The sequence below is a fragment of the Cucurbita moschata genome, unplaced genomic scaffold (assembly GCF_002738365.1).
Source record: "Cucurbita moschata cultivar Rifu unplaced genomic scaffold, Cmos_1.0 Cmo_Scf00004, whole genome shotgun sequence".
In the NCBI taxonomy this organism is placed as follows: domain Eukaryota; kingdom Viridiplantae; phylum Streptophyta; class Magnoliopsida; order Cucurbitales; family Cucurbitaceae; genus Cucurbita; species Cucurbita moschata.
Window position 1 is genome coordinate 4,861,339 of NW_019268520.1, and position 26,680 is coordinate 4,888,018.

Below are 26,680 nucleotides of genomic sequence, written 5' to 3' on the forward strand. Positions count from 1 at the left end.
AAAAAAAAAAAAAAAAAAAAAAAAAAAAAAAAAAAAAAAAAAAAGACAAATTACAGAGTATATAAAACTAAAAACACAGAATGTTGGTTGGCAACGGCACTTAAAGAAGCTTACATGGTGGGGGAATCGGAGGGAACAGCTGCAAGAGCCGCTTCCTTCTCGGAAGATGCCATGGAAATGGAAAGAGATTGGGAAATGTGGGAGCTTAGAACTGTGAGTCGAGTCCAGTGCTTTATATATTCATTCACCATCACAGCCCTAATTCTTTTTAAATCTTCCCGCGAAATCGGCGCTGTTTACATGCCACGTTGAAAGCGCCTCTTTCTCTTTTTCTGACCAATCAAAAGCTGCCACGTGGACTTTAATTTTCTTTTTCTTTTTTAAAGAATTTAATACTAAATTTATAAACTTTATAATGGTTTTGAAAAAATGGCAAGAAAGAAAGGTAAAAAATAAGCACATAAGAATAGAATCCCACCAAAAGGTATAGTTTATTCATAAACTCATCTCAATCTCCTAAAACAGATAATATCATGAGATGATGAGGGTTCGTGACGATCGAACAGCTTAGCGAATACACGACTGATAAAAAACGGCAGAAAACGTGCGTGTTTTGCTGCAAAGTAGAAACTGCTAATGTAGGAGTATTTCAATAAGGTTTACAAATAGGTTCAATGTGCAAATTTATATACAAAAGTTACAGACATCATCGACGACTTCACGAAGTCGACAATAACACAGTACTCGTCGAACCACAAATTGAATCTTAACTTCACAGGTACACTCGATACAGCTGGTCTGCCTTCTTTCTCCTTAGATTTGATTTTTAACTCTAATGCAAACCCGTCATCTGGATGTTACTTTTTCATACAATTCTCGGTCCTATCGACCACAAATTTATTCAGGTAAGTTCAGGTAAATTAATAGATGGAGATGGGGCAGAATCATCTGTTGATCCACAATCGACTCGTTGTTTCTTTCGGGGAGATGACGGTCCTGCAGATGCATCGCCATACGACTCAGACTGGCAAGTCTTTTGCTTATTGTCCTCCTCACCTGAGGGCAACACCTTGGAGTCTTTCAATTCGCCGCCTAATTTATGTTGCTCCTCGATGATCTTCTGCAAGTATTTCGCCTGTGCTTCTATTCTCATTTGTAATTGCCTCTGAACCTGATACGAGATTCAAGCAAACCAAGCTCTTTTTAGGTACTTTCTTAAGCATTTGAGATTCTAATAACATACATAACAACCAAGACGAAGAAATGATATCCAATCTTAAATTCAAATGCTCAACTTTAATCCAGCAAAACAAAATCATTTGAAATGTAGAATTTTCTAGCAACTAAATGATCAATCATTCTAGGGGAAGCATTTGGTTTATGGGTGTGGGCTGTTCTTTTCTGGGTTGCTTCTAAGCAACACTCTTCTGAACTAATTTCGTCGTCGAACTCATCGATGCCTAGATACATTTCACCTCCACCATCTTATGAATTTTTAGCAATCTCAAATTTTAGACCCATTAAAGAACAGACGCTCTAATGACCATGGAGAGGCTGCTTCCTTCCGATAAAGCAAAACGAACAGCAAGATCGTAAGGTGGCAGTAACCGTTTGAGACGACACTTTCTCTCACAAATATACACTCATTATCTACGTGTTGTTTCCTTGCATTCCCCATCCCCCAAGCCTTTGTCTAGACAATAATCTCACCAACTCCACCCTTCAAAATCTCCGGCTAAAACTCATTTTCTAAAAGTTCTCTTATGAGAAAGAGTATTTTCCTCTCCAGAAGATATTTCAACACCTTTAATAGGAAAGGGGAAGAGTAATAAATGATGAGGGAGTCCAGACCTCGAGCTGTTCTTGAAGACGTTTCTGAACCTCCATTTGCATCCTCAACGCCTCGTTAATTTGCAGGCCCCTGAAGGGTGGAAAGTTTAATAGAACGATGCAAGTCATACAACATACTGGAGTAAAAATAAGTCCCAAGAGGAATTCTAAATACAAATGGATACTCACGAAGAGGAATCCGTTCCAGAGAGACTCTCTAAGCTTCGCTTCTCATCTTTCGAACCTACATGCCAGTAAGGGATGATACAAGTGAAAATCAATACACTCCACAGACAGACAAGAAGTCGTTGCTGAATAGAAGAATGAAAACAATAGTAAACAGACTGTTTTACCATCTGCTGGAGATTCTGGCAAATACTTTGCAAGTCGATACTTCTGAAAGAATAAAAATGCGATCATTTTTTTTTTTTTTTTTGGTCATAAACCGAACTTTCATTGAGAAAGAATGAGAGGAATACAAGGGCAACAAAGGAGCCCGACAAAAATAACGGACAAGGAGCCCAAAAGTAACTACAAAAGGGTCTCTCAAATCCAACAAAATCAAACCAAGATCACAATTACAAAAGAGTTCATTAACCGAAGTCCATAACGCGGCAACCACCCTTCAAAATAGTTGCATCATAGCTGATAAATTCACTAAATGGACGTACCTGTAAATGGCTTTTGACGTGGTATATGGTAAGACCAGGTACCCCCATCACTCTTAAAACACCTTTAGGAGTTGCCCCTACAAGACAATGGGAAGGAAATATTTTGGTAAACTATTTATCATCGTTGAGTAGAAACGCCAACCCTACAAAGAAAATGCATTCAAGCACAAAATTTGAAATGTGCAAATTTCCATCTTACTAAAAATAGATAAAATTGAAAATATCTTACTAATCGTACTTCCAAGTGGTCTAGCAATAGAATTTTTAGAGAGGTTGAGAGATCGGGTGGGAAGGTTTGGGACTCGGTTAGTTACAACGCCTCCTTGAGGTCTTTTATTTGTAATTACGAGTTTGAACTTATTCTTTCGAATTAGAGGCATTTTCTACAGTTAAGTTCAAACTCCTTTTGTTCGAGCTCGTTTTTTCTCTGTGTCCTTGTGTACTTATCATTTTTCAATAAAAGCACGGTTTCATAAATAATAGTAGTAGTAATACATACATACATATGTATAAAATAGTCTGTACAGAAAAGGACTGCACATGATGAGGCATGCAAAATTTTTTGTTTTACGACAAACAGATATTTTATTGATACGACGAGACATACAAAAAGGGGGAATACCCAAGCAACTGAGGACTACAAAACGCCCGCCAGTTCATCAGGAGATCCTTCTATAATTTGTAAAAGGACGGTAGAAACATTTACACCAACCAAGAGCACTAACAACATTCTAAAAAGATTTCAAAGGGGCGAAACTTGTTGAAGATTCTATTCTTCCTTCACCAAAGAGCCCGCAGAAAAGCTCTGATCCAGGATTACTTTCTCCTTTTTGAAAGGATGGCCAGCCAGGGAAGCATGGAGGAGAATATTGACTTTTCATGGATGGCAGTCTGCCAGCCAAAGGAAGCATGGACCTTAAGCCAGAATTTGTTCCATTACAGAATTGAAGAGGTCCTCCTGGGATTCAGAGTTTTCATACACATAACGAAGCAACATGGAGAGATGGCCAAATTGGGAAGCCTCTTCTGCATAACATTTTGGATAATGTCTCCCCCCCCCCCAAAATAGTTGGGGGCATATTACGTAGATACATGCAAAAAAAATTTGGGGGGCACAAAACAGAAAAAGGAAAAACACCCTTTAATTCATATAGTTTTGAGATTGTTGTGGTCACGACCTTGCTCGAACAGGATCTGTTCAACAGGTTGTACAATTGTGTCCTCAAGTTCTAAAGATTGCTTTCTGTCTGCCCACTATAGTTCCCAAACGGACATTTTAAACCCTACAATAAACAGTTGCTTTGTCTTGGAGCACTTTGACTATTAGTTGACTATATATAAAGTGGACTGGGTGTATAATCTGACGTGGAAATATTAATATTATTTATATACGCACAGCTTATATCCCACCCTCCTTGCTCTCCTCTCTCTTTCTATATCACCCTTTTCTCACCCTATGCAACTTCTCTTTCTCCCTATTTAATACCACCGGCTTCTCTCTCTTTTTGAGAGTTCTTCTCTATCTCTCCTCTCTATTCAATATCACCCGTTTCTCTCTCTTGGAAACTTCTCTCCCTCTCTCATTTCTCCCCCACATGCTTTCTCTCTTATTTGCCCATTTTGGTAGCTTGGAGCAAGATGAACCTACCCGTTCTATCATGAAGTTTGGCCTTGGCAACCTTCTCAACAAGATTTCCCTCCTGCAAAGTAGGCGGCTTTGGAGACTTGCTATGAAAAGATGCCATTTTGGAGAAGTGCGGTGGCTGCTAAATGTGGAATCCTCAAGGTGAGGGTAATTAATGATCCTCTGAAATACCACCAGGGGATTGTGAAGGGACATTCTCAAACTAAATTATTTCTTGGCTTCAAGAGTCGCATCATTTAGGAATAGTTGCAATACCAAATTTTAGGAAGACCAGTTGAAGGGTAATGGTTCTCTCTCAAATATTTTTCCTTCGACTTTACACTTTGTCCAAAATCGAGAAAACAACCATGTCTAAAACTCCTCAAATACTAATAATACTTAATAATAACTGACCTATGAGAATGCTTTTCAACCCCCTGGGGATCTAAGTAATATGAGAATGTATGAATTCAATCCTTTGTTTTTCCAATTCATGATTTTTTTGCCTCTTACAAACCCAAAAATCTAGGCATATCGAGTGTGCTGACCTTTTAGCACCCATCATGAGTCCCTCGACATAGGACCAAAGAACCACATTTAATCTTCAAGATTATATGTACATCAACTCCACCTTATAGACACTTTTGTTGAGATAATCGAACTTATGGCATGATCTTTAACCCTTCCATACTTTTCTATTACACTACTTCATTTGAAACCCCATGAACTCATTAAAAAATATAGACACATAACCACATTTAACAAACCTAATACTGGGAAGAAATTGATGCATGGCTTCATAAAAAATTTCCCCTGTTCTAATCCTGAAAATTAATATGAAAGCAAATGCATAATAACATTACTTTAAAGAAAATACCCACTATCTGGTCCACCGAGCTGTGTGATGGCGTCGACAAATCGGTCATGAAGATCTGATGTCCATCGCAAGCGTTGTTTTCCACCTCCTCCAGGTGGCATTGAACTTTTGGCTGAAGATCCACCAAGAACCGCAGCACTCGCACCTTGTTCAGCACCTTGAGATTTGTGTGGCACTAAGCTCGCAGTTGAAAATTTCTTAGCATGATACATGATGAGGACAGATACAGCTTGGAGAACCTTTCTGCGAAAAATTACATTATATTTCAGCAACTTCATAGAAAAAAAAAACAAGATGGGATTTTAACAAGGCAGCTGATCAACACTCCAACAACTAATCCAGTAGAACCCTCTCTAAAATTCAGCACAAAGTTATTATTCTGTGTATGTTAAGATATAACACGTAATTTATTTTAAGTCACAAATAACGCTCCAAATCATATAGCAACAAGAATTGGGAATATATGATCCATGCACTTAAAAAACCGTTTTTCAGCTTCCATGGAATAACATATCATTGAAGGAAACAATACTACGCAAGTAAAAAATACAAGTTCCAGATATTCCGAGCATAATTAAGAAGCAAAAATAGAAGCCAGCTACAAAAGAACCTACAAAGTTAAATAACTAGGCTTCACCTGGAAGGGACTCAGAAGGCCGATGACGGTGGGTGAATTAGCTTCAGAACCGTCATCTCGGAAATCAACAAAATCTCCAAAATTTAGAGGGAAGAGAAACGCAGTTGATAGTGAATTTCAGAGGTCGATGATGTGATCAAATGGTTGGAGTAGAAGTGTGGGACGGCGGCGGCGACGGTGGTTGCGGGACACTGCGGCGGATATGCAGTCTCCGATGGATCAAAATGGAATTGGAATTTGTCTGTTCTAGGGTTTCAGAAAGGAAGAGAAGAGCGTATGAAAATTCTGATTTCGGCAAGATGGTTCGTCAGAACCAGACGAACGTTTTCTCTCTCTTCTTCTTTCTTGTTTTTGTTTGTTTTTTAATTTCTTTTTTTTTTATTTAATTAAATACGAAAACAATAAATAAATAAGAGACGGAGTTTTAGTTGCGCAGCGGATAGATCGCGTGCAGAGGACGGCGATATTTATACGATCTTTCGGGTCACCGCGTCGGCCCACCACGTAACCCGACCCGACTACAGAAATGTCCTCTCTCTCCCCCAAATTACAAATTTAGCATCTAAATTTTTAACTAATTAAATAAAAATCTTATTAATTCGCACAAACATTATTAAATCTTAGTTTGAGTTTAGGGTCAAGATATCCTGCATCTCTAAATCGGACCATCGGACTTAAAGGTGCGAAAGTATGGGGAGCGAACGGGATTAGATACCCTGATAGTCCATTTCGTAAACGATGAGTGTTCGCACTTGGTCTACGTGGATCAGGGGCCCAACTAATGCGTGAAACACTCCGCCTGGGGAGTACAGTCGCAAGACCGAAACTCAAAGGAATTGCTGAGGGGGGGCATCGCTCATCCGGCTTTTATGGGAGAATCTCCACTTACTATTTCTCTTAATATCCTCTCTTTGTCACATTGTGAGGGTATATAGAAGTTCTCGTTGGCTCGCTCAAAAAAGTTTCTATACCTTACCTTTTGATTCAATTCAACTCTAATAGCCACTAGACTCACTATAGTAGTCGGTTCGACTGTTTAATAAACTCTAAGTTTGGACATAATTCAACTATATAGTAGTCCGTTCAGATGCTCGATAAACCTCAAGTTTAGACTCAACTCTACTCTATAGTCACTAGACTCATTATAGTAGTTCATTCCGCCACTTCTCAACAAACCTCAAGTTTGTTGTAGTGTATTTAGGTTAACTTTTTGTAAAAAATTTTATTCACACCAATTTAGTATTCGAAGATTTTTTATTTTTTTTTATATATATTTTTTTAAGAGTATGAATTATATTTTTTAAATAGTTTTAAAAATTAAAAGGTATTTTTTAAAATCGAAAGATATTATTGAAGCTTTTATATGAGATAAATTTAATTATTTTAATACTTTATATAATTACGGGAGATATATTTATTTTTAAATATAAAATTAAGAAGAAATAGTTCATCCTAAAGTAATGTAAGTTCTCGAACGATTTTAATTGATTTATAGATTAAGTTGACATTTTGCATGATAGTTACGCTATTGATTATATTTAAAGTTAGTCGAGAAATTTGTCTAAAAAAAAAGTTAAATAAAAATAAATGTTAAGGTTTCAAAATTATTATTTTTGGTTTAGTTTTTAAAGTCTTATTTAACTTAGAAATTGAAAATTTAAGATAAATTTCAAATTTCCGTCTTGATCTTCAAAATTATAAATTGTTTATTGATTATTTAAAAATCATCCGTCTCAATCGTTTAATTGAAAATATCGTCGAAATAATAAATTATGTTATTTAATGAAATAATTAATTTAAATATAATCATCCTTTAAATGTGGCCTATTAGCTCAGTTGGTTAGAGCGTCGTGCTAATAACGCGAAGGTCGCAGGTTCGAAACCTGCATGGGCCATTTTGTTTCTTTCTACTTAAAAGGAGATGCAGTTAACATCAATTACATGAGTTCGCACGTTTGAAGACATGGCCTATTAGCTCAGTTGGTTAGAGCGTCGTGCTAATAACGCGAAGGTCGCAGGTTCGAAACCTGCATGGGCCATTATTATCTTTTTCTTATTTATTTTATTTTTTTTCGATTCTCAGATATTCGGACTTTCTCTTACATTTTTATTCCTTCTTTAGCCTCCTCCTATCAAGATTCGACGCACCATTGATATCACCAGGGAGGTTGATGAGACTGTTTGCAAACCTAATGGCGAAGAGGTGCTTCTTCCTCCTCATCTTCTTCATCTTAATCTTTATTATACGAAATTTTTGTAGCTTTTGTTTAAGTATATATGTTTTTACTTTATAGTTCTTTTCATCTACAGTTCATACTCGTTATGTTTCCAGTTTTGATTCTCTGCAACTATTTTCTGGAAATGATGTTGATGAATTTAGCTCCATCTTAGAGCGCATCACTTCGTCAAAAGTTCTAATTACAACTTCTCGTTTTGGTTCTACCGTAGGATTCTTCATTATTACTAGTTTATGGAAACTGACCTAAAGCATTCATACTTGGTTAGACTTGATACCTTTTGTAGTTATACTTAGATCTGCTGCCTGTATGTGACTTACTGTTAGCAGATTGGACCTGCTTGTTGCTTTCAGTGATACCAAATGTACATTACTACAATAGAGGAACTAACGATTCGATTCGAAGAAGTTTAGTGTAACGGCCTACTAGCAGGTAGTATCCTCTTTCGGCCTTCTCCTCAAAGTTTTTAGAACGCGTCTGCTAGTAGGTATTGTCTACTACCGATGTGAGATCTCACAATCCACCCCCCTTCAGGCCCTAGTGTACTCATGACACGCTGCTTGATGTCCACCCCCTTTAGGACTCAGCGTCCTCGTTGGCACACCGCTTGGTGTCCACTCCCTTCGTGGCTCAGTGTCCTCTTTGGCACATCGCTTGGTATCTGGCTTTGATACCCATTTGTAATGGCCAAAACTCACCGCTAGTAGATATTGTCCTCTTTGGGCTTTTCCTTCTGGGTTGCCCCTGAAGGTTTTTAAAATATGTCTGCTACGGAGAGGTTTCCACACCCTTATAAAGAATGTTTCGTTCCCTTCTCCAACCAATGTGGGATCTCACAATCCACCCCCCTTTAGACCCCAGCGTACTCGATGACACACCGCTTGGTGTCCACCCCCCTTTGGGACCCAGCATCCTCGCTGGCACATCGCTTGGTGTCTGGCTTTGATACCATTTGTAACAGCCCAAACCCACCGCTAGTAGATATTGTCCTCCTTGGGCTTTCCCTTTTGGGTTGCCACTCAAGGTTTTTAAAAGTGCTGCTAGGAAGAGATTTCCACACTCTTATAAAAAATGTTTCGTTCTCTTCTCCGACCAATGTGGGATCCACAATCCACCCCCTTCAGGGCCCAATGTCATCGATGACACACTGCCTAGTGTCCACCTCCTTAAGGGCTCACCATCCTCGTTGGCGTACCACCTGGTGTCCACCCCCTTCATTGCTCAGTGTCCTCACTGGCACACCGCTCGGTGTCTGGCTATGATACCATTTGTAACGGCTCAAGCCCACCGCTAGCAAATATTGTTCTCTTTGGGTTTTCCCTTTTGGGTTAAACCTCAAGGTTTTAAAAACGTGTCTGCTAGGGAGAGGTTTCCATACGCTTATAAAGAATGTTTCATTCGAGACAAAACTCTTCGAGACAAAACTCTTGTTGCTGCTGTTGTTTAGTAGCAGGATGTTACTCTAATTTATAGAGACTAAAATCTTTATGGGTTGGGATAATAACCGAATAATACTCGTATTACTCACTTTGATTATGTTCGTTCCTTTCATCTCGAAGTAGGTTCAGATTGTCCCGTGCATAATAGGGACTAAACTTGTAATTTAACCCTAAAACTCTAAATTTATTATCTACAAAGGAAAGCAAGGAAGAAATTGATTTTGCTTACCTTCTCTGGAAATTCAAATTTCCAATACAAAATCCAAAAAGAAAAGCAAAAATAAGAGGGAAGAGAATGAGAATGAATCCCACAAGGGGAAGTTGTCTGTGGTGAAAGCCAAAGTAATCTCTTAAGAAAGCTGATACTGTTGTCTTTTCTTGAAACCCCATCAGTGTCTTGTCTATATCTCCATATTGTGACGTTAGTAAGCCATTCAAAGTCCATGATGTTGGGCTCATGTAATACAACCATGTCCACCACTTTGGGATTTGCTGCATAAAAACAGAGAAACTTTTATTTACTGAAAAACCGAGCTTTCATGGAGATGATAGAAAAGGAAGCTAGATCCTAACTAATACTCGTTATATAACAGCTCAAGCCCACCGCTAGCAAATATTGTTCTCTTTGGGCTTTCCCTTTCAGACTTCCATTCAAAGTTTTTAAAACGCGTCTCCTAGGGAGAGGTTTCCACATCCTTATAAACAATGTTTCGTTCCTCTCTCCAATCGATGTGGGATCTCACAATCCACCCCCCTTCGAGGCCCAACGTCCTCGCTAGTACTCTTTCTCCTCTCTAATCGATGTGAGATCTCACATGTTATCTCTATGAATAACCTTACTAATCAGTTCATTTCGGTCGTTACTTCTTCAAACTTTTCCTTTTTATTCATCATGTCCAACCCGCTAAGACACTTGTTGGATCATATCGAACACTTATTAGCGTAGTGGATGTGTTTTACACTAGTTGTGAGACACGTATCAAACACTTGTTAAGTATGCTAAACAGACACATGATAATATAGTCTTTGTTGTGTCCGAGGCAAAATAAAGAGCATCAAGGAGGAGCCATGGCTTACCGGACGGGGAATAAGAAAGCCAGAAAAGAGATTGAACATAGTGTAGAAGGCAGACGACAAGATGTTAGCAATTTGAAAGTTTGGTGTGATGGAGACAAGCAGCATCCCAAGATAGTTGAAGTAGAGAAGTGCACATAATATTGAGTAGAAACACCAAAACACTTTGGATGCCGAGCCATAGAATCCAATCATGGGGTAAGTGACAATAACATAGGTAGCTGCTTGTACTAACAAGTAAGGAACCTCCACAAGCACCTGCAAAGTTAGACAGAGTTTTGAAATTTGATAACTTTTTATAGAACTTCACAATATATAGAGCTTAAAATCTCAGTGAACTGGATTATGTGTTCACATATTAGCTACAAACATAAATAAAACGTTAAGAAAAATGGAATTTTAGTGGTTTAGAGTTGTGGGGGAAGCCACTTTCTTTGCTACTTCGTGGAATATTTATGTGAGATCCCACATCGGTTGGGGTGGAGAATGAATCATTCTTTATAAGGGTGTGGAAACCTCTTCCTAGCAGATGAGTTTTAAAAACTTTGAGGGGAAATTCGAAAGGGAAAGCCCAAAGAGGACAATATCTGCTAGCGGTGGGCTTGAGCTGTTACAAATGGTATAAGAGCCAAACACCGGGCGATGTGCCAACGAGAAGACTGAGCCTGAAGGGGGTGGACATGAGGTGGTGTGCCAGCAAGGATGCTAGGTCTCGGAGAAGGGTGGATTGGGGGGTCCCACATCGATTGGAGAAGGTAACGAGTGCCAGCGAGGACGGTGGCTCCGAAGGGGGTGGATTGTGAGATTCCACGTTGGTGGGAGAGAGTGAAACATTCTTTATAAGTGTGTGGAAACCTCTCCCTAACAGACACGTTTTAAAAACCTTAAGGGGAAGCTCAAAAGGAAAAGCCCAAAGAAGACAATGTCAGCTAACGGCTTCGATAATGGTTTTGGTCTCGTTTGACGATCGAAGGGAATAAACTTATAATTTAAGCTAAAAGCAAGATCATTAGGATCAAAAGGGTTGAACAAGTTAAAATGAAAATGTACCTGCGCAAGTGAATAAGCCCACGAAGAATACATCCCAGCAAACCTTTCTCTGTACATCACAGTTCTCTCCATTGATACATAAGGAAGGACTGATGAGCAATTGTCAATGCCAAGGAAGATTACAGCAGTGTACATCGAACCGAAAATATTGAACAAGTTCTGCTGGTTTTCTCTTCAAACACAGACATAAAGACAACACAAAGTTTGCTCATTCTTATCAGTCTCCTAACACTTTGACAACTGAAATGGATTGGAAAATGGCACCAAAAGCTTTCACATTCATTGCATAAAAATACTCACAGCTCTTTTCCTTGCTTCCAGAATAGTGCCCCAAACATCAAAGACGATGCAAGTGTATGCATCAAACGGATCAAGTTATAAGAAGGACTCCTCCAATATGACAAGTTTTGTTTCCAAAGACAAGCCTTCAACTGTCCGATGAAACCTTGGGAAAAGACCTTCGAAAAACGCAAATCGCTCGAATCAGGAGGCGGACTGCTCAACTGATCCACAAGCTCTTTGTTAGTCCTGCAAAACATATCATAGAAAAGTATGTTTGTGAGATCCCACATCGGTTGGGGAGGAGAACGAAACACCCTTTATAAGGATGTGAAAACCTCTTCTTAGCAGACGCGTTTTAAAAAGGACAATATCTTCTAGTGGTGGACTTGGGCCACTATAATGTTTTATGTCCTTCACTCTTCTTTTCAGTAGATAATAAAATAGTTACATCATTGTGACGTGCGAACAATAGATTCCAACTAAACTTCAAAAGTTTCGACAAAGTTTTCCCTGAAACTTGCACTCCCAAAACATTTACTTCAAACTCGCTCACTATTTGGAGTCGAAATTGAAACAAAAAACAAAGTTATAGAGCGTTACTCACTCATAGAGAGTCGAGTTCTTGTATACTTGAGCAAAATCTATGCCGAGTTCAGATTCTGCTGAGGGAGAGGTAACCTCTAGCATCCATGTTGCAGGATTGTAGTTTTCTCTGATCTTTGAAACCCCAGGAACATGCTGTGCGTGTAATAGAAACAATGAGGAGAGAAGATATGGTCACAAGCAGCATTGCTAGTAGCACAGCAGTCTTACCTCAAAGTATTCTATAAGCCGTCTTGAACGTTGTCCGAGTGGTCCGCAGTAGATCATGCGACCACCAGTTTTCAAAAGAATCATCTGCACAGAAAGGTGTGAAGCTATTGAGAATTGTTGGGAGAGAGTCCCACATTGGCTAATTTAGGGAATGATTATGAGTTTATAAGTAAGGAATACATCTCCATTGGTATGAGGCCTTTCGGAGAAGCCCAAAGAAAAGCTACGAGAGCTTATACTCAAAGTGGACAATACCAGACCATCGTAGAGAGTTGTGATTTCTAGCCGAAGCTGCCTTAGAAAATGGATAGTTCTATAAAGAAAAAGCATTTGAAAGATTTTTACCTCATCAAACGATTCAAAGATGTCGATACTCGGCTGGTGGATGGTACAAACTATTGTTCTTCCAGTATCAACCACATTCTTAACCGCTCGCATGACAATGGCAGCTGCTCTTGCATCCAAACCCGTGGTAGGCTCATCCATGAAGATGATAGAGGGATTGGAAACAAGCTCAACAGCTATGGTTAACCGTTTACGCTGCTCGGTCGATAAACCACTAACACCCGGTCTGCCGACCAACATGTCTTTTATGCCATCAAGTTCAATGGTCTCAAGGACTTCATTCACAAATTGCTGTGAAACAAGAAACTAATATCAACATTAGATATCACATGTAAGTTTTAGCTAAAGAGGGGGAGCTATACGATACCGCTTTTGTTTCTGAGTCGACATCAGATGCTAAACGGAGCGAAGCAGAGAAGATCAGTGATTCTTCCACTGTTATTTGAGGAGAATGTATATCAGTTTGTTCACAGTAACCAGATATCCGAGCAAATGTCTTTTGAACTTTAGGAAAGCCACCAATTTTGATATCTCCTTCGATGTATCCGTATGTTTTTCTTCCTGCAAGAACATCAAGCAGAGTTGTCTTCCCAGCTCCACTTACACCCATCAATGCCGTGAGGACACCAGGCCTTAAAGCCCCTGTTAGATCTGAAAGGAGTTGGAGTTTCTTCTGGGTGAAACCCCGTTCTCTCATTTCCTTGAATCAAAATAAAACAAAAAGTTAGTACTTCAACCATGAAACGGAGTGAGTGGAAAAGGGGAGAGAGCAGGGAGAGATTTCTATTCTTTAGCCAACAGGGCCGGGGATGGGGAAGAGGATTATGTAACGGCCCAAGCCTACCACTACTAGATATTGGTTTTCCCTTTTAGGCTTCCTCTCAAGATTTTTAAAACGTGTCTGCTAGGGAGAAGTTTCCACACCCTTATAAAGAATGTTTCGTTCTCCTCCTCAACCAACATGGGATCTCACAATTCACCCCCTTTCAAGCCTAGCTCCTTGTTGACACACCATCTCGTGTACACCCCCCTTCAGGGCTCAACCTCCTCGCTAACACATCGCCCGGTGTCTGGCTTTGATACCATTTGTAACGGCCTAAGCCCACCACTAGCAGATATCGTCCTCTTTAGGATTTCCCTTTCAGACTTCCCCTCAAGGTTTTTAAAACACGTATGCTAAGGAGAGGTTTCCACACCCTTATAAAAAATGTTTTGTTCTTCTCTCCAACCGATGTGGGATCTCACAATATTATATCCCCATTCTCGTCCCCGCCCTCACCTCTGCCCAAGTTCCAATCCCGCCGCACGAAACTAAGTGAAAATTTTCTCAAGGATAGGGATTGAAACAGGAGGTGGGGATGGGGACGAGAAAAGCTTCCCCATCCCTATCCCTACCCCTACCCCATGAACATCTCTATCTAAAACCAACATCACAATTTTGATAGGCCGAAAACAATCTCACAAACAAGCTAATTTGGTTAAGAGTTTGAAGAGTATTACCAATGGCATGTCCACATGATACTGCAAATCTCGAAACACTACTGTCAAAGGTGTGAAAGGCAAAGCTATTCTTCCTGTTTTTTGAAGCAACCGGATCATGAAAAACATATCAAAACAGAAGAACATCAATAAACCCAATCACAATGATAAGTGACCTTTTCTGGATTCTATGTTGGTCTTAGGAGAAGATGCTTTTTCCACAGAACTAGCACTGTCATTGCCTTCTTCACTGCTCTTTGTTTGCAAGAGCTTTTCGTGTGAGATAATCGCACGAGACGACCCGGGAGCTAAATGTAAAATAGACTTGTTAATCAAAGACTTATTCACGAAAATTTAGAGACCAAACTTGTAATAGACTTACGCTCGAGGAAAGTTAGAGCCAAGACAAATCCAGTATTGAAAACGAGTGTAAACCCGAACAAGGCTGCAAGTGAAATCCAATACAAGTATTGATGATAATCGAGTCCTCGACTTCGAAGCACTTCGTAACCTATTGTAGTGTTTGTAGCTTGTACCTACAAAAGTTGGAGCACAAAACAATCATACTTAGGGACTCGAATCTCTGACCTCATGGTAGAAAATACACATCTCGATCAGTCAAGCTAGGCTCTAAGTTGTCGATTGATTCGTATCTTACGTAATCATAGAAATGAGTGTCGAACACAAGTTTTATACCTTTTGCCACCTCGGAGCAAGAAACTCATTGACAGAAAGGCCAATTTCTCCATAACTAATAGGCGAAACCCAAAAAGCCCATCCCAACCAAGCAGGCATGGAAGCTGCAAAACTCGAACACCAAACACCGTCATTTTCTTCTCAATTAATATTGATAATTCACTCGCTCGGTCTTTTAAACAAGAGTGATTGAAAAACTTACAATGCGAGATGATGAAGCCACCAAACAACAAGACTAACAATATTGCAAAACCCCCTACTGTCATGGAAGCTACTTGGGTTTGGCAGATTGAGGCTATCAGCCGATACATAGATAATGATGTTAAGTGCACCGCAAACAGAAGAACAGCTTGTTTAAGGAACCTATCAAACAGAACATTCACAGCTTAGAAACACTAAAACAAAGATAAAACTTCAAGTTTTTGGATCAAAACTGACCTACTGAGCTGAGGAGTGAAGCCAATAACATAATAAGTAAGACATGTCCATACTAATGATTCCACAAGTGAAAGAGGGATCTTCAAAATGGCTGTGGGAATTGCATAGGCCCATGCTTGATAGAAGTAGAATTGTTTTTGTTTATAGAAAACTTCCAATCTTTGAATGGTCATAGCCAACTCTGGAACCCCATCAACAAGTAGTAAAATAAGTGCATAAAACAAGGCTCCCATGTAGTAGTTAGCATGCTCGAGATCGACTTTCATTCGTGTTCGGAGAAACACCGTCATTGTGACCAAACCAATGATAAAAAGCTGCTCGAGTCAAACATATAGACACAAACTTCAAAGCTTAGCGATTACGCTCATCGTTCAACCAATATTAAGTTAGAACATGCTAACCTGAGCCGTTTTGAAGACGTAAACAAATGAATTTCGTTTCATGAGGAGGAGTTCCCTTGATGCACAAGCTTTAAACACTTGCCATTTAGAAACACTGTCAGTATCCAACATGGAGACATCATCATCATCCAAGTGGCTTTTCGAGACATCCTCTTCTTCGAGCTTCCTCGACGACTCGAACTTTGTACGAAATGCATCGACCGAGATATATGTGTAAGGAATGTCGTTACAGTGCCAAAACTGTGGCTGATCCTTTCTGGAAATGACCTCTTGAAGAAAATCTGCTACCCCTTTTCTCTCAGGGCACTTGAAACCACAATCCTCAAAGAATTCAAGAACTCGATCACGAGGACCGTGATATATGATCTTCTTTTGAGCCATCAAGATTATGTCGTCGAAGCGATCGAAGGTTTCGGGAGCTGGCTGAAGAAGGGAGACAAGTATTGTAGCATCTGTAAAATGAGCTAGATTTTGCAGACAAGAAACGATTTGAAATGCTGTGGAACTGTCCAATCCATTTGTTATTTCATCCATGAACAAAGCTCTGTGTGGACCAACCATCATTTCTCCTGCATGTTTTTATTTTATTTTAGTTTATTTCAATCCAATCAACTTCTAAAACGTGTTCGGTTTTCATTTCAGGTCACCACAATATATCTCGGTCATAATTTTCGTTCGTGTCACAATTCCGTTCAACGTTCTATCAAATTTCTACACTCCGAAAGTAGTTTTGAAATATTATTGCAGGTTTTGAAAGAACTCGAGTATTTCGAAAGCTAATTATCAAGATTACCGGTCGTTAATCTCTTCTTTTGGCCACCTGAAATGCCTCTTCTCATAGCATCCCCTACCAGTGTTTCAGCACAAATATCAAGCCCAAGAATCTGCAACATCGATGGGTAAATTTGGGTAACATTGGGTAAAATTAACATTTTTTTTTTACCATTCACTCAAATTTAATGTTTAAATTCAATAAATAAATAAAAAAAAAAACATTAAAAAATGGAAATTGGATAAAAGAGAACAGACCTTGAGTATGTAATCAGTTTGAAGACTTTGTCTCAGTCCTTCAACAGAAGTGGCCTATTTAATTTTAATACATAAAATAAAAAAAAATAAAAAAATAAAAAAATAAAAAATAAAAAATAAAAAATAAAAAATAAAAATAAAAATGTACCTTCATGTAAATATCAACATCAGGATCTGGAATAATTCCTTGTTCCTTCTCCCTTTTACAAACCTCCTTCATCATATCTGCACAGTAAAAAACCAAACAATCCCACACAAAATGGGTTTTTACCGAGCATACAACATATTTAATTTAATTGATTTTTTTTTTATTATTACCAAACACTAAATAAAGATGATTTATTCCCGGGGAATCCGAACCCCACGAAATAATTTACTGGGGAAGCTTCAATTATACATTAAAAAAATTGGTAAACCCACCTGCTCGACTTCCGACACCTTGACACCGAGCTGAAAAATCAAGGGTTTCCCTCACCGTCATCTCGGGAATGTGTAGATCATATTGGCTTATATATGCACTTATTTTTTGGGGGACAAACTCTTCAAGTTTCTGCCCATTGTAACAAATTTCTCCTGTCATCTTTTTCGGTGAAAATAAGATTAGTAGTAAATAACTACATTTTTCAAATTATACCATTAAACTCTTAAATAAATAAATTTAAATTTTAAAATTTAAAAAAAAAAAAAAAAAAAAAAAAAAAGGCTAAAGTCTTCTACCTCGATGATTCATAGTTGATTTGTACATTTTGCAATATTTTAGATTTTAATTGTAACAATCTCATGAAATTAAAAGTTGAATTAAAGTTTTGCATTAAAGAAAAAAAAAAAAAAAGAATACCTTGAGAGATTTGTGAAGATTTCCCGACAGGGCTTTTAGTAGTGTGGTCTTACCGCACCCTGGGGGCCCAAGCAGCAGAGTTAACCTGAATCAAACTCATTCCTTTAACCATGGTTTAAAAATTCCATTAACTCTGGTTCAAATAAATAAAAATTTTATTATTAATTTTAAAATATACATTTATTTAATTTCATAATCATTTTTGTATTATTTATTCTTTAACAACTCTCCTCAATAATTTTTTTTATTTATTTTTTTTTTATGATTTATCCATTAGTCCTTAAATTAAAATAAATAAATAAACAAATAAGTGAGGTGAATATTTAAAAAGAAAAAGAAAAAAGAAATACCTTCCGGGCTTTATGACACCACTAACATCCTCAATTATATTAATTTTAGCTCCACGGGATTTTCCACCACAAAAATTAATAATACCCTAACAAAATAAAACACAAAATTAAAATTTAAAAAAAAAATCAAGAAATTCTAGAAAAATATTTAAAATGATCCAATAATCATTTCCCATTTTGTTAGACGAATTAAAAAAATATTTAAATTCTCATTTATACTTAATTAATTCCCAGATATTAATTTTTTTTCCTATTTATCCAAAAAAACATCCATTTATTACGTCATACAATATTCATTAAAAGACAAATTTTAAAAGAATAAGATTCTTAAAAAAAAATAAAAAAATAAAATAAAGAATCTCATTCCAATTCTTATTAATTAGGTCAACTAAATAAAATAGTTTTTAAAATTTAATTACAAGAAAATAATAAAATTAAAATTAAAATATAGCAATTATTTATCTTTTTTATTTAAATTTCTCTATATTTTTTCCCCATTAAATAATAAAAAAAATTAAAAAAAATGCTTACAAAAATATTGGTTTGAAGCGAATTCCAAAGCGTGGGAAGAGCTTTGCCTCGAACAATCTCACACTTAGCTTCAATATTCACATTTTTATATTCCACTTCCACCCTTGGGAATTTCTCACCAACCCTTCAATTAAAATTTAATTTAATTTAATTTAATTTAATTTTGTAATTTATATTTAATATAATTAAAATTAAAATTACAAAAAAGGGCTTACTTGTGGATTCTCTCCTTCACTTTTCTCAAAAGCTTGAGATTATCATTCTCAATGTGGTTGATGAGGTTTTGAATGAAGACATGGCGCTCTTCATCTCCAAGCTTGGTAACATCGACCACGACTCTTCTTTCCGCTTCTCCCCGAGCGTCGTCGAACAATGACGATCTCAGTCGTTCGAACGTTGGCAATCTCTCGATCGACATCCAGAGAGAAACATCTTGAATATCACCGTCCTCCTCCTCCTCCTCCGCCACCGAGCGCCTCCCGAAACTTGAGCTAAAGCTTCTTCTTCTTCCTATTTCCCCCACCTCAATCATTCTCCCTCCCTCCTTTGTTTTTGGGTTCATTCTAGAGAGAGAAAAAGAGAGAGAGAGAAACTCAAATAATGCAATATTTTCCACTTTTTATATATATATATATAACTCAACATGTAATATTATAGTAAAAAGGGCATGTTAGAACATGTGGCTTTTAGCTTAATTTAAAGCGTAATATATATTTTAATCCATACCCGTAGAATCTCGGTTGACAGTATCAACAAATTCGAGGGTTCAACTTTCGATGTTAAGGATTAATCGATACTTATAAAGATGTACACGGGTTGGGTTAGAAAAATCATTTAGACCAAACCCATAATTTCGAGTTGATTGAATTGATGACCCGAGTAACTCGAATAGAGCTCACAACCCAATTCAACCCAATCTTTTATTTTCGGTTTGAGTTGGGTTGTCGGATCAGTGGAATCATGTTGAAATACTGATGTTTTAATCCTAAAGTTAGTGGATACTTCTTAATTAGCATTAATTGACTAATGGGAGCATGGTTTTTGAAGTGCATAGATACGAAAATTAATTTATATTATTAATTACTTCTTAACGGTTAAAATTGTAATTTAATTAATTTATTTATTATTTTATTTACAACAAAGGTCTCATTTGGATTCCTAAATAAAATAATATATAAATCCAGGTTTAAGAAATAAAAAATAAAATAAAATAATGAAGAGTCAAGATATGAAGCAAAAATTGGATTAAACAAATATTTTATTGAATCAAATCAAATCATTATATAAAACATTTTGTCAGATCCATTATTATTATATATTTAAAAATCAAATAAACATAATTATTATAAAAGTTATATATTCAAAATTTAGATAAAAAATATTTTATTATTTTGTCATTAACTATTTAATAGAGAATGTGATTAAAAATATGAATAAAATGGGAATATTATTTAAATTTTAGAGATTAAAATGGTTATTTTTAAAATCTTAAATATTAAAATAGACATTTAAAATTGGAAATAATTAGAGGAAAAGTCAAAGTTACAGTTTTATTTATTTTTTAAAATTAACAAAAATAAGAATAAAAGTCAACTTTGAATGGGTTGGTTTTTATTTATTTATTTTATTTTATAATAATTAAAAGAGTTTTATTTGGTATCACTTATCCTATCGAATGTGTCAATAAGATGACGTGGAATTTGATTATTCTAATCGGTTTTACATATAAGACATGTCCAATTTTTTAGAAACAAATTTAACTTCGAGCAATTTTCTACCAATTTTATCCCTAAAATTGATGTATCTTATAATGAAATAATTTTGCAATTAATTTCATGTCAATATTTTACCATTTATTTTTTATTTTTTAAGAAATAAAAAATAAATGGCATGATTGTGGACCTTGATGGCTTAGCATGAAGCATAATGCTTATTTTAGAGGCCAATATCGTATCGAATCATTACTCAATTACTTTAATTAGCATATTATATTAATATAAAAATAAAAAATTTACTCGAAAAAAAGTTTAAAAAGACGTAAAAAGATGAATAAATTTTTTAAAAATTTTGATTATATACTCTATACATTTTTAAAAATTGAAATTCTAAAATTTTAATTTAATAAATGTAATGAATTCAATATGTTAATTTAAACGAGTTAAATATTATTGATTGACTGATTTAATTTATTTATAAGAGGTTAATGTGATTTATTAGTTCAATTTATGGGGAAAAAAAAAAGACAAATGATTGAGGGCCTGTCATGGAAAGTAAATGGAAGAAAAATAATGGTCCCGGCGGGGCTCGAACCCGCGACCTTCGGCTCATAAGACCAACGCTCTAACCAACTGAGCTACGGGACCATTTGTTGGTATGTGGTAGAGGAAATTATAATTAAAATATAATTATTGAATTTTTACAAGTTTTTTTTTTAATCATTAATATGTACTTTTTTAAATGAATTGTTTTTATTATACTAAGATTTTATTTTTATATAAATGTACGAAGAAAATAATTGTGAAAATAAATAGCATCCCAGTGCATTATTACTTGTATTGTTCATACTCTTCTACTATTAATTTTTTAAGAAAATGTAATTATGTGATTTTATTTTTCTAATAAGCTCAATAAATTATATATAAATAGACGTAATAATTTAAGGAGAGATTTTCACATCCTTGCAAGAAAATGTTTCGTTTTGTTTTCAATCGAGGTAGGATCTCACAATCCACCCTATTTTGAGGCCGAGCGTTTCAGCTGCCACACCTCACAGTATCGGGCTCTAATACTATATGTAATAGCTCTAGCTCACCATTAGTAGATATTATCCCCCTCGACATGTTACGTATCGTTGTCAGCCTCACGATTTTACAATGCGTTTGTTAGGAAAAGGTTTCCACACCCTTGTAAGAAATCCTTTGTTCCCCTCTCCAACTAATGTGGGATCTCACAATTCACTTCCTTAACAGCCCAACGTTCTTACTGGCACATCGCCCAGTGTTTAATTTTGATACCATTTGTAACAGCTTAAGTCCACCACTAGTAGATATTGTTCGTTTCGGCCCATTACATATCGCCGTCAACCTCACGGTTCTAAAACACGTATAGAGAGAGGTTTCCACATCTTTATAAGAAATCGTTTGTTCCCCTCTCCAACCGATAGGATCTCACAATCCACTTCCTTAGAAACCCAACACCCTTTCTGACACACCGCCGAATGTTTAGTTCTAATACCATTTGTAACAACCTAAGCCCACCATAGTAGCTATTGTCCGTTTCGGCCCATTACATATCACCGTCAACCTCACGATTCTAAAACACGTATATAGAGAGGTTTACACGCTTTCATAAGAAACAGTTCATTCCCTCTGTAACCAGTATAGAAAAAACCGAACGAACCAGGACATTTTGGTACGAGGGTTATGTTTTTTGGGGTGTGGGTTCTGAGTGTACCATTAAATGGTGTGGTTGAAAGGAAGGGGGTGTGTTTAAGGTCATTGAGTTCCCGTGCCAATCATCATTAATTTCCGCCATACCCAAAGCCGCTTTATTTTATGTTGGTGGTCAAACTTTATGTCACATTCCAATATTAGTAAACATTAATTTACTCTAATTTAATATTTTCATAACATTTCCATAATGTTACTTGTCGGAATTAATTCATTCATTTAAATACTACACCCCTCAATTTAATTTTTATTTAGAAAATAAAAACAATAATATGCAAATAATAACTTATGTTTTAATCGAAATAATTCATTTAAAATATTTCTAAATAACTTATTACTTATAATATTATTATATATATATATATGAATATCAATTAAAATGCCAATTATTATTATTTTTAATTATACTCTTTAAAAATTATTTTTAATTTTTTCGTTGAATTTTATAGTATATTTTCACTATTATGCAAATAAATAATCTAAATATTTTTTTTATAAAAAAAAACACAAATTAGGGTTTAAATAATGATAATTAAAAAACATAAACACAAAAAATTGGAATTAAAAGAAATACCAAAAAAAGAAATGAATTTCCATATATGATGGCGCCGAAGGTCTAAATTCCAAAGACAGCAAATCAGAGTTTCAGTTTCAAAGCGCTTCAGTCTCTCAGAGATCCATGAAGAGGCAGAACAGCTTCTTATCATCGTCCTCGCAAGTTGAGATTTCTTCCGATGACCTTCTCCGCCGTAGCCTCAGCCGCCGCCGTTCCAAATCCTTCGGCTGTGTCTCCAACCTCCTCCATTTCCTCTCCAACAACAACCACAGCCGCCGCAATAAGTCCATCACATTCGGTAAACTTTCTTCTTCTCCGTCGTAATCTTCATTAATTCCTTTTATTCGACCTAATTTCATCGTAATCTCTCTGTTTCAGTACACAACAGTAATCAGGAATTTCTCGACAATGCAAGTTCCGAATCGAAAATTTCTCGATCTCCAAAACCAGAATCCGCCGCTAATCTCCTAATTTCCTCATCCGTTTCGCCGCCAATTGCAGAACGATCCGAATCCGCAATCTCTACAACGACTGTGGAGAGGTTTTTAGGAGCGAGAGGTCCGATCGTGCGATTGATGGGACTGGAAAGCTCCAAAGTGGAGGAAAGCGTTCCAGAAGCGGCGGAGAAGCAGAGGAAGGTTATGGAAGCTTTGGAGAAATGCGAACAGGATCTGAAGGCGCTGAAGGAGTTCATCGACGCGCTTGATTCGACAGAGAGCTTCCGAATGTCGTCTCCGGTCAGTGAAGGAAAAAGGATTGAGTTCATGGCTTGGGAACAGCAGCAGGATCCTAGTCCAGTATCGGTGCTCGAAGAGTTGAGTAGGCCGCGGCATTTCGTTAACCGCCATGCGTGCAACAACAGCAGGATCTTCCACCAGCCGTCTGCAAATCCCGGTACGTTCTCGCACTAACAAAACAGTTAAAATTTACTGCTATTATATTATAATTTTAATATTTTTGGCTAAATTATAAGTTCATTAATTTATTTTACTCTTAGCACTTGGAAATTAAAATTTATATTTAGTTTAGATATTTATAACAAATTAAAAAAAGTTTAAAATACTCTTTAGTATATTGTCGGTTAATTTTTTAAAAATTAAAAGTTTAATTACAGACTAAATTTATATAAATAAAGTCAAAAGGTTTATTAGGTAGAAAACAAAAAAAACTTTATGGACTTATTTTAAAAATTAAAAGTTTAATTAGAGACTAAATTTATATAATTAAAGTTAAAAAGTTTATTAGATAGAAAAAAAAAATTATGGACTTATTTTAAATTTGGAGTCTATAATTTCAAAATTTTAGGAATTAAATTTGTAATGTAGTGTTTTTTTTTTCAGTAATTTAGGATTTGATGTAAAGTTAAATTAGCAAATCATATTGATTAGAAGGAAACTAATAATGAAACTATATGACATGTAGGGATTAATTGAGATTAAGTTATAGCAGAAAGGGAACAAAATTATTTAATCTACAACTTTTAAATTATTGGGATAAAATTACATCACTTTTTTTTTATTTTTTTAATTATTTCATTTTGAAAAAGAAATATCCTTTATTGAAAAAAGTTTTTACTTTTTTATTTTTATTTTATTTTTTTTGCTTTACAAAATATATTTTTAATTTCTAGAGGTTTTCAAATAATTAATTAAATCAAACTTCAATTAAATTTTAGAAAAGAGAATACAGATAAAAAAAATCTTATAAAATCCTGAGAAATAAAATACCAAACCAATAATTATATAATTTAAATAGAAGAGAGGAAAATTGAGTAGAAAAGTGAAAGAGGGTAAAAAAAAATGATGATTTTGTTAAGGGTAAATGGGTAGAAAAGTGAAAAAGGGCCAAAGGTGCGAGTAATGATAGCATATCAATTGCAGTAAGCAATAATAATAATTTTGGGTACAAACTGAAGCAATTGCCTTTTATTGTTTTATGCAATTATTCTTATCCCCAATAACTCCTCCCCAAAATTCATTCATACCTTCTTCTTTTTATTTATTTATTTATTATTATTATTATTATTATTTTTTACTTTTAAAAATATCCTATAAATTTTAATTTCATTGAGTGTTTAATGGATTGCCCCACGTTTTTTTTTAATGAATTTTAAAAATTTATAAACAAAGTTTGCAGTGTTTATTTAATAATTTGAAATAAGTTTATCGGTCTCTCTTCTAAGATAAGTTCTAATCATCGTTTTTAAATTTGTGTTCTTACTATATATATATATATAGATTTTTTACTTTAAACTTTAGTCTAAGATGCATGCTTAGTTATTATTTGTTGTGATTCAACTAGGGAATAATAATGTGCTTAGTTTAGGTCTCATTGAGTTTATGACGGGAACACTTTGGAAAAAATATTAAATCCTTGGGGGAATAAAATTGAAACTTTCAAAACTTGGTTAAAAACCAAAACTTAGTGTCATGACCATGCTTGTCCAGAATGTGTTGCTCATGACTGATTTGTTCGTTAGGTTAAAGCAAGCGCTGCACAATTATTAGTCTAATGACATAGGTTATTACGACTAAGATTTGGTGTATTGTGGAGCTAGCATGTAAGAATAACCTAAGTACTTAGTTCTCATTTTAATCTCTGACTTTAAAGTTGTCATAGGTAGGTCTCTAAATCATTATGAAAACTTTCTAAATAGTCTCCACACTCTTTGGACTCAATTATTTTGATTCGAAAGGAAGATTGAAAAGTTAGATTATATCTATGACCAAAAGATTAGAGGTTCGAATCTCCACTCTCACTCATTGAACTAAAACAAATACCGCCCGATCTCAAGTTTGACTCAAATAACATAAAATCTTTCCAACCATTCATTATATAGGTGTGTACGGAACATGATTTAATCTCTAATAACAATATTGTAGGAAGAGTACAATCACAACAAAGACAACAAATGATGCAAAGGAAGAAGAAACAAGAAGGGGATCATATCTTCAATATAAGCAAATTTGAGAGAACCAAAATCCCTGAAGAAGTAGTTGGTAACTGGAAAAATGAAAAAGCAGCTGAATCTCCACCGTGCGGTAGGGAGGCAATGAAAGATAGTTTAGAAGGAGTGTGCAAAGACATTTCTTGGGGTCTAAAGATGGAAGTGGGAAGAATAGGACTGGCTTTACAACATCAGATTTTTGGGGACTTACTTGAAGAGTTAGTTAAAGACCATACATTTACTTATACTTCACTGCCATTTGAAGCTTGCAGGAGAAGACTTTGTTTCTAGTGTTCTCGACTTTATTCGGTATTTTAGTTTAGAGACGTTGTTTATCATTCTCTCCATCATCATTATTATTTCTTTATGTTCAACCGTAAAAGAATTTAAAATTCTGTTCTTTGGATCAAAACATATATATTAGTAAGTTACGCAATTTTCAAGTCGGCTTATGGACGTTTATTAGTAGTTACGATATATATTTTTTACATTTGAGTCCAATGCTTATCCTATAGTTTCTTATGCATAACCATTCTTTACTAAAATGTAAAAGATTTGATAAGGCATGCAAACTCAATGGCCCTTGATATCCTTTCTAGAAATTATTTGTGGGTACGAGGGGCATTAACGAATTTTTTTTAGTACTATCGTATTCACTTTGTTTACGAATCTAGAAATTTTAAACTAATAGTAAACCGTAAATAAAATTGAACTATTAATTTAATACATTGCAATAGTTTTTAACAGCAAATTTATATCTGTAAAAGGCATATATTAGTATAAAATAATATGAACAACAATGACATAGAACTCTAATGCAGACGAACAAGCCTGAGACCATCAACATTTGACATAAGAGCACCACAAGTCACAGTTAAGCAGCATTTGACATAAGAGCACCACAAGTCACAGTTAAGCAGGGAGCTTGAAGCACCAACAGAGTGGGTGGTGGTGGTAGCACTGGCCGACGCACCAACAGGGCACTGAAGGAAAGGGCTGCTTTTGAAGCAAGGAAAATAAACACCGAAAGGATTTCAAAGGGAAATTTAGAAGGGGTTAACCTTAGAAAAAAAATGTCAAAGATAAA

General features: G+C 35.8%; 4 protein-coding genes, 1 long non-coding RNA gene and 3 other non-coding genes across 8 annotated transcripts in view; 4 read left to right on the forward strand and 4 right to left on the reverse strand.

Annotated features, from left to right (window-relative positions):
* LOC111441626 (14 kDa zinc-binding protein-like) overlaps positions 1-277 on the reverse strand; it is a 4,896-nt gene extending 4,619 nt beyond the window's left edge. The window contains exon 1 of the mRNA XM_023078684.1: positions 115-277. Within this exon, the coding sequence (XP_022934452.1) occupies positions 115-251 (137 nt within the window). The 5' untranslated portion in view covers positions 252-277. The remainder of the gene's footprint in view (positions 1-114) is intronic.
* A 312-nt stretch (positions 278-589) lies between these two features.
* LOC111442168 (myb family transcription factor PHL7-like) lies at positions 590-6,011 on the reverse strand. Its single transcript, XM_023079450.1, has 7 exons — positions 5,640-6,011; positions 5,007-5,245; positions 2,502-2,578; positions 2,184-2,226; positions 2,020-2,074; positions 1,852-1,921; positions 590-1,171 (listed from the first exon to the last, which is right to left on the reverse strand). The coding sequence occupies exons 2-7, from the start codon at positions 5,212-5,214 to the stop codon at positions 902-904; spliced, it is 723 nt and encodes a 240-aa protein (XP_022935218.1). The 5' UTR covers positions 5,215-5,245; positions 5,640-6,011; the 3' UTR covers positions 590-901.
* A 1,449-nt stretch (positions 6,012-7,460) lies between these two features.
* On the forward strand, positions 7,461-7,534 carry TRNAI-AAU. The gene has a single exon. It is a non-coding gene; the product is annotated as a tRNA-Ile (tRNA).
* Positions 7,535-7,604: 70 nt separating this feature from the next.
* On the forward strand, positions 7,605-7,678 carry TRNAI-AAU. Its single transcript has one exon. It is a non-coding gene; the product is annotated as a tRNA-Ile (tRNA).
* A 31-nt stretch (positions 7,679-7,709) lies between these two features.
* Positions 7,710-16,692, forward strand: LOC111442303. The gene is made up of 2 exons (XR_002710284.1): positions 7,710-7,842; positions 16,536-16,692. It is a non-coding gene; the product is annotated as an uncharacterized LOC111442303 (long non-coding RNA).
* LOC111442302 (pleiotropic drug resistance protein 3-like) lies at positions 9,369-19,223 on the reverse strand. The gene is made up of 23 exons (XM_023079653.1): positions 18,857-19,223; positions 18,642-18,765; positions 18,111-18,196; positions 17,761-17,845; positions 17,343-17,502; positions 17,071-17,147; positions 16,923-16,976; positions 16,687-16,777; positions 15,894-16,462; positions 15,493-15,806; positions 15,257-15,417; positions 15,055-15,158; positions 14,741-14,894; positions 14,535-14,666; positions 14,380-14,453; positions 13,247-13,579; positions 12,880-13,170; positions 12,535-12,618; positions 12,326-12,459; positions 11,740-11,967; positions 11,440-11,611; positions 10,393-10,647; positions 9,369-9,807 (listed from the first exon to the last, which is right to left on the reverse strand). Exons 1-23 carry the CDS (start codon positions 19,201-19,203, stop codon positions 9,541-9,543), a joined length of 4,296 nt encoding a protein of 1,431 aa, XP_022935421.1. The 5' UTR covers positions 19,204-19,223; the 3' UTR covers positions 9,369-9,540.
* A 1,707-nt stretch (positions 19,224-20,930) lies between these two features.
* TRNAI-UAU lies at positions 20,931-21,004 on the reverse strand. The gene has a single exon. It is a non-coding gene; the product is annotated as a tRNA-Ile (tRNA).
* A 1,725-nt stretch (positions 21,005-22,729) lies between these two features.
* LOC111442147 lies at positions 22,730-25,999 on the forward strand. Its single transcript, XM_023079425.1, has 3 exons — positions 22,730-22,944; positions 23,025-23,540; positions 25,529-25,999. Exons 1-3 carry the CDS (start codon positions 22,770-22,772, stop codon positions 25,882-25,884), a joined length of 1,047 nt encoding a protein of 348 aa, XP_022935193.1. The 5' UTR covers positions 22,730-22,769; the 3' UTR covers positions 25,885-25,999.
* The last annotated feature ends 681 nt before the right edge of the window (positions 26,000-26,680 follow it).

What these genes read in the sequence shown, in the direction of transcription:
- LOC111442168 (XM_023079450.1), bottom strand. Translation starts at nt 5,214, where the DNA reads ATGTATCATGCTAAGAAATTTTCAACTGCGAGCTTAGTGCCACACAAA. An exon ending in ACGTCAAAAGCCATTTACAG is followed by an intron (nt 2,227 to 2,501) that starts GTACGTCCATTT and finishes TTATTCTTTCAG; the next exon opens with AAGTATCGACTTGCAAAGTA. An exon ending in GTCTTCAAGAACAGCTCGAG is followed by an intron (nt 1,172 to 1,851) that starts GTCTGGACTCCC and finishes ATCTCGTATCAG; the next exon opens with GTTCAGAGGCAATTACAAAT.
- LOC111442302 (XM_023079653.1), bottom strand. Translation starts at nt 19,203, where the DNA reads ATGAACCCAAAAACAAAGGAGGGAGGGAGAATGATTGAGGTGGGGGAA. An exon ending in AGGTGTCGGAAGTCGAGCAG is followed by an intron (nt 17,148 to 17,342) that starts GTGGGTTTACCA and finishes TTTACTGTGCAG; the next exon opens with ATATGATGAAGGAGGTTTGT. An exon ending in TGGCTTCATCATCTCGCATT is followed by an intron (nt 15,159 to 15,256) that starts GTAAGTTTTTCA and finishes CGAGTTTTGCAG; the next exon opens with CTTCCATGCCTGCTTGGTTG.
- LOC111442147 (XM_023079425.1), top strand. Translation starts at nt 22,770, where the DNA reads ATGAAGAGGCAGAACAGCTTCTTATCATCGTCCTCGCAAGTTGAGATT. An exon ending in CAATAAGTCCATCACATTCG is followed by an intron (nt 22,945 to 23,024) that starts GTAAACTTTCTT and finishes TCTCTGTTTCAG; the next exon opens with TACACAACAGTAATCAGGAA. An exon ending in CCAGCCGTCTGCAAATCCCG is followed by an intron (nt 23,541 to 25,528) that starts GTACGTTCTCGC and finishes ACAATATTGTAG; the next exon opens with GAAGAGTACAATCACAACAA.